The 5,627-nt window shown below is 68.7% G+C and overlaps 3 protein-coding genes across 3 annotated transcripts; 1 reads left to right on the top strand and 2 right to left on the bottom strand.

Annotated features, from left to right (window-relative positions):
- Positions 1 to 282: 282 nt before the first annotated feature.
- On the top strand, positions 283 to 2,505 carry H696_01874 (minichromosome maintenance protein 7 (cell division control protein 47); the record flags this gene model as incomplete). The annotated part of the gene is made up of 4 exons (XM_009495775.1): positions 283 to 291; positions 476 to 1,421; positions 1,667 to 2,027; positions 2,364 to 2,505. 4 exons carry the CDS (start codon positions 283 to 285, stop codon positions 2,503 to 2,505), a joined length of 1,458 nt encoding a protein of 485 aa, XP_009494050.1.
- An 841-nt stretch (positions 2,506 to 3,346) lies between these two features.
- Positions 3,347 to 4,993, bottom strand: H696_01873 (hypothetical protein; the record flags this gene model as incomplete). Its single annotated transcript, XM_009495774.1, has 2 exons — positions 3,347 to 3,351; positions 4,435 to 4,993. The coding sequence occupies 2 exons, from the start codon at positions 4,991 to 4,993 to the stop codon at positions 3,347 to 3,349; spliced, it is 564 nt and encodes a 187-aa protein (XP_009494049.1).
- A 267-nt stretch (positions 4,994 to 5,260) lies between these two features.
- Positions 5,261 to 5,593, bottom strand: H696_01872 (protein-tyrosine phosphatase; the record flags this gene model as incomplete). The annotated part of the gene is made up of 1 exon (XM_009495773.1): positions 5,261 to 5,593. One exon carries the CDS (start codon positions 5,591 to 5,593, stop codon positions 5,261 to 5,263), a length of 333 nt encoding a protein of 110 aa, XP_009494048.1.
- Positions 5,594 to 5,627: the final 34 nt, after the last annotated feature.

Here is a 5,627-nt window from a genome sequence, read left to right as displayed (position 1 = left end):
TGCTGCTGCTGTTGCTGCTGCTGCTGCTGCTGCTGTTGCTGCTGCTGTTGCTGCTGTTGCTGCTGCTGTTGCTGCTGTTGCTGCTGCTGCTGTTGCTGTTGCTGCTGCTGTTGCTGCTGCTGCTGCTGCTGTTGCTGCTGCTGTTGCTGCTGCTGCTGCTGCTGTTGCTGCTGCTGTTGCTGCTGCTGTTGCTGCTGCTGCTGCTGCTGCTGCTGCTGCTGCTGCTGCTGCTGCTGCTGCTGTTGCTGCTGTTGCTGCTGTTGCTGTGCCCTCTTCACGACCATGTGTGGGGTTCTAAGCGCGCCTCCTTCTTTCATGGGCCTCCTTCTTTTTTTGGTCCTGCCTGTCTCGCTTCGCTGACTCGATCCCCCCCTCTTTCCCCCCCCCCCCCCCCCCCGCCCCCCCGGCTCCTCGCGGCTGTCCCTTGCTCGGGTGCCCGGCGACTCCTCGCGGCTTGGCATGACCCCCGCGGCAGATCTTCCTGCCGGTGCCCTTCACCAGCAGCCCGCGGCAATTCCGCGCGGGCCTGGTCAGCGACACGTACCTACATGCGCAGTTCCTGGAGCGGGTGAAGAAGAACTACGACGAGTACCTGATGACGCCGGAGCTGCTGGACCAGGTGGACACCCTGCGGCAGGATGGGCAGATCTACTCGCGCCTGGCGCGGTCCATCGCGCCGGAGATCTACGGCATGGAGAATGTCAAGAAGGCCCTGCTGCTGATGCTGGTCGGCGGTGTGACCCGGCAGTTGCATGATGGGATCCGCATTCGCGGGGACATCAACGTGTGCCTGGTCGGCGACCCGGGTGTGGCCAAGTCCCAGCTGCTGAAGTACATCTCGGTGGTGGCCCCGCGCGGAGTGTACACCACCGGCAAGGGTTCCTCCGGAGTGGGCTTGACGGCGGCCGTGGTCCGGGACCAACTGACCGGGGAAATGATCCTCGAAGGCGGGGCCCTGGTCCTGGCGGACAATGGGATTTGCTGCATCGATGAGTTCGACAAGATGGATGACTCCGACCGGACGGCCATCCACGAGGTGATGGAGCAGCAGTCGGTGTCCATCTCCAAGGCCGGCATCAACACCAGCCTCAATGCGCGAACGGCCATCCTGGCGGCGGCCAACCCGGTGCACGGCCGGTACAATGACCGGCTGTCCATGCTGCAGAACATCAACCTGCCGGCGGCCCTGCTGTCGCGCTTCGACCTGATGTTCCTGCTGCTGGATGTGCCGAATGCCGATGCGGACATGCGCCTGGCACAGCACATCACCACCGTGCACGCCACTTCCCGGCACCCGGAGCTGGACTTCATCCCGGTCACGGCGGACATCCTGCGCGCGTATGTGGCCCAGGCGCGCCTGGTGGAGCCGGTGGTGCCGGACACCATCGAGTCGCGCAGTCTGATTGATTACATTGTCCGCGGTGCGTTCGCGTATTGGGCCAAAGGGGCAGGGGGGGGGGGGGGGGGGGGGGGGGGGGGGGGGGGGGGGGGGGGGGCGCGGGCGGCAGGGGCGCCGCTTTGCTTTTTTGTTCCCTTTTTTTTCCGCTCTCCCTCCTGGCGTCCTGCGTGTGGGTGTGTGGTTGGGTGTGATATGGGAGTCTTGCGCTAACCCGGGCTTCGGATCGCTTCGCCGTCTCTCGGTGCGCCTGTGGTGCCCCTCGCTCAGCGTATGTGGGCTTGCGCGGTCGCGAGGCCAACAAGCGCGGTGGCGGTGGCGACTCCGGATTTGGGGATGCCCCGCGCCGGACAGCCGACGAGGACAACCTGGACATGACGTACACCACGCCGCGTACGCTGCTGGGCATTTTGCGCCTGTCGCAGGCACTGGCGCGCATGCGCTTTTCGCCGGTCATCGGCCAGGGCGACGTCGACGAGGCCATCCGGCTGATGCACTCGTCCAAGGAGTCGCTCTTCACGCGGATGCGCGGCGGCCAGGAGGGCGGCGCCTCGGCCGGGCGGGACTCTCTCACGGCCATCTACGAGATCATCAAGGATGTGGCCATCGAACACCCGGATCTCCACTGCGAGTGCGTATGGCACAGGGGGCTGGGAGGGGAGGGGGGGGGCGGACGCCGGGCCCCAAGAAAAGGGGGACAGCAAAAGGGGGAGACTGGCCCCGGCCCCGGTCCCCCGGCCTGTGTGGCCCCCCCCCTTTCCCGTCCACCGGACAAGGGCCGACCAAGACGGACCCGGTGTGTCGGGGGTGTGGCGGGTATCTGCCTCTTCCTGTTGGGGGGGTTTCCTCATTGCCGCCCTTGCGGAGAACTAACCTGCGCGATCTGCGTGGCGGCCTCGCGTGTGCGCTCCCTGCTCCCCTTCGCCCTCATCACCGCCACCACCTTCCCTCATCCGCCCTCTCGCAGCGTGCAGCAAGCTCGCGACATCGCCCTCAGCCGTGGGTATACGGCCGACAACTTCGACGAGTGCCTGCGCATCTACGAAGACAACGGGATTTGGATCTTGGACTCGGCTCGCACCGGGCTCACGTTCATCGGGCCAGAGTAGACACGGGGGAAGGCGGCGCGGGGGCGCATGCACACAGATGCGCGGCCCTCCCTGTCCTCTTCCTAACCCGCCCCCGCGTCCTCCTTCTTTCTTCTCCCGATGGATCTGTGCACCTCCTCCCACAAATACACACACACTCTCTCCCTATGTGTCCCTGCTGGTCGGCGGGTAAATGCGTGCTCTTTGAGCGTGTGTTGTTTTTTTTTGTTTTGTTTTTTTTCCGAATCCACCGACCTGCCCCCCTCAGGCTGGGGCAGGGCTGGCAGGAAGCCCCCCCGGGGAGGTGGGCGGTCAAGCCTGGCGTTCTGCGAGGGGGTGGCGGATTGGCTGCCTCGCGGCCGAAAGGTGTTCCACATTCCCTGGCCTGGGGGCGCAGGGGTGGCCCCTCCTGGGGGCACGATAAAATGGCGGTGAGGCGCTTCGTAGGACGATGGGAGGGGGGGGGAGGGAGGATTCGGCCGGCCGGCGGGATAGAGCGGGGCAAAGCAGAACAGCAGCCGGCTGCCCTTGCGGATCGGCGGCTCTCCCCCGGACGGCGGGCGGGGGCCGGGAAAGCCGCCGGATTATGGCCCACACGGACCAGCTCTGTGTGGAGCATTGGCATGTTGATCGTGGCAGGGTGTGTGCTAACGGGCTAATGCGAGGCCTTTTCGCGATGTGCTCCACCAGAACCCGGGCCAGAGGAGGGGCCGGCGCTATTCGGAATATTAACACCGGCCAACGGGGATGGCCAGTGCTCAGCACTTTAGACCCGCCGTGTGATTGGGCATGGGGAGTTGCATTTGGCCGATTTATATCCACCCCGACATATGGAACATATTTGAGATCCCGCGCCGCTCTCCTACGCTGGGGCGTTCGTTGGGCCCTCGCTCGACAGTGGACGATGGGGTGCTGCCAACTCCATTCCCATGAAGGCGCCGGGGACCTTCCTTGGCCGCCCTTTGCCCTGGGTGTTGCACGCGGTGAGCGCGGCCGGCGACATGCTGCACCTCCGAGGCGGAGAGCGCCGCGTGGGGGACGTCTCCCTCCCTTGCCCGACTCTGCCGCCACTCTGCCACACTGCTATTGCCACTGCTATTGCCACTGCTATTGCCACTGCCGTGCCTCCACCCGCGAAGCATGCCTGCGCGGAGCCCGGATCCTGCGTCTGGCCCTGGTTGCACGCTCCTGGCATCGCCACCGGGCTTCTGTGCTGGTTCCTCGTTGTCCGGGGAGTGGCGCACAGTCTTCTTCTGCCGGGCTTTGGAGGATGGCGATGAGCGCCGGGGCTGCTGGCGAGGCGGCGGGCCTGTGTCCTCCCCCCCTGGCGCGAGTGTATGTGCGGATGTTCCCAGGGGGAGGGAAAGAGGGGGAGAGGGGGGAGGGGCACATCGCGCCAGCAACGGGGCCGTCCGCACATGCCCATGGGCATGTGTGTGTGTGTGTGCGCGTGCGCACATGCACGCGCGATGCATCTGACGCGAAAAAAAAACACACGGGCGAGGAGACGCGGACAGGTGTTGTCATTTTCTGTTTTTTTGTATTTTTTAATCCATTTCCGTGCGAGCCCTCTCTCGCATTGCCTCTCCCTGTGGAGGGGGCGGCGCGAGCAGGGAGAGGGCGTGCACGTGTGGTGGGAGATGAGCCGCCGCGAGCGGGCACATATCCGGAGCCGGCGGAGGTGTGCCACGCGTCTGGGATCCAAGAGAGGGGTGGGAAGGAGCGGCGGCCGGCGCGCGGAGGGGATGGCGGCGGTAGCCGGCCAACCCGAGGCAGTGGTGGTGGCACCGATGTGACTGGGGGGGGGTGGAAGGGGGGAAGAGGGGGCAAGGACAGGGCGGCGGCGCGAGCGCTGGCCCATGCCCGGGGGGCGGGCAAAGGCAGCAGCGAGCGCGGCAGTCGCATGGGAGGAGGAGGAGGAGGGCGGCAGCAGGCGCGAGGGGGAGGAACAACGGCGGGCCGGGCCTCGCCAAGGTGGGATGCCACCACCGCCGTCGAGGCCGGCATCCTCTTCGTCCATCTCGACGAGGGGGATGGCGGCGGCCGGGGTGGCGGGTGGGACGGAGCCGAGGGCGGCCGCGCAGCCGGGGCCGGAAGCGCCCGGGCCGGGAGCACAGCCAGCCCCCCGGCGGCCGGGGGGCGGGGCACTGGCGGCAAGCGCGGCGAACGTGGCAAAGCGCCGGCGAAGCAGGGCTGCTGCCGCCGGTCGGGGGGGAAGGGAGGAGGAGGAGGGTCCGGGGGTCGTGCTCGGGGCCGGGGGCAGGCGCCGGGAGGAGCGGTCCGGGCCCGCGGCGGTGGCCGGGGCCGGGGTGACGGCCGAGAGCAGGGCGAGCAGTGTCCCGAGCAGGGTGGTGGTGGCGGTGGTGGTGGTAGGGGCAGGACAGCATGCGGCCGCCAGGAGCAGGTGCAGGGGGGGCACCGTGCGGCCGGCGGCGATGGCGGCCAAGCGGGGGTGGCGTTTGGCCCGGGGAGGGGGGAGGGCCGGAGCGCCGGCAGTGGCGGCGGCCATTGGGCCATGGCGGCCGGAGGCCGGGGCCGGGGCCAGGCAGGGGAGGCAGCGGCGGCCGCGGCAGCGGGGGAGGGCGAGGAGCGGGAGCAGGGAGGTGGCGCCTTGTGGAGGGCGGCGGCAGCGGTGGGGGGGCGGCGGCCGCGGGCGGGCACTCGGCGTGCGGCGGAAGGGGGGGGAGGAGGGGGGACCACCGCCAGCACGGGGGCCGAGTGCCGGGGCCAGGGCCGCCGGGGCCACCACCGGGGCCGGCGCCGCCGGCGCCACGATCTACATGACCAGGCAGCCGCGCTTGCGGTTCTTGGCGTACTGCTCGACGAACTCGATCTGCCGGCTGTTGAAGGCGCCGCGGCGGCGGGTGCGGATGAACTCCACCGCCTCGAGCGGGTCGAACCCCTGGTCCACGAGGGCGGTGGCCACGAGGACCGGGGCCCGGCCGAGCCCGGCCACGCAGTGCACGGCGATCGGCTCCACCGAGGGCATCTGGTCGGCCGGGGTGCCGGCGTTCTTGGCCTTCTCCAGCGAGTGGAGCTGCCCCTCGTAGATGGAGCGGAAGTCGGCGAGGACGTTGCGCGGCGGGGGGTCGCCATCGGGGAAGGGCATGTCCTGTGGGGATGCGGTGGGGCGGGGGTCAGGG

The sequence above is a fragment of the Fonticula alba genome (genome assembly GCF_000388065.1).
Source record: "Fonticula alba strain ATCC 38817 unplaced genomic scaffold supercont2.3, whole genome shotgun sequence".
In the NCBI taxonomy this organism is placed as follows: Eukaryota; order Rotosphaerida; family Fonticulaceae; genus Fonticula; species Fonticula alba.
The sequence above is the reverse complement of the archived record's forward strand: the minus strand, read 5'-3'. Positions and strand labels throughout refer to the sequence as shown.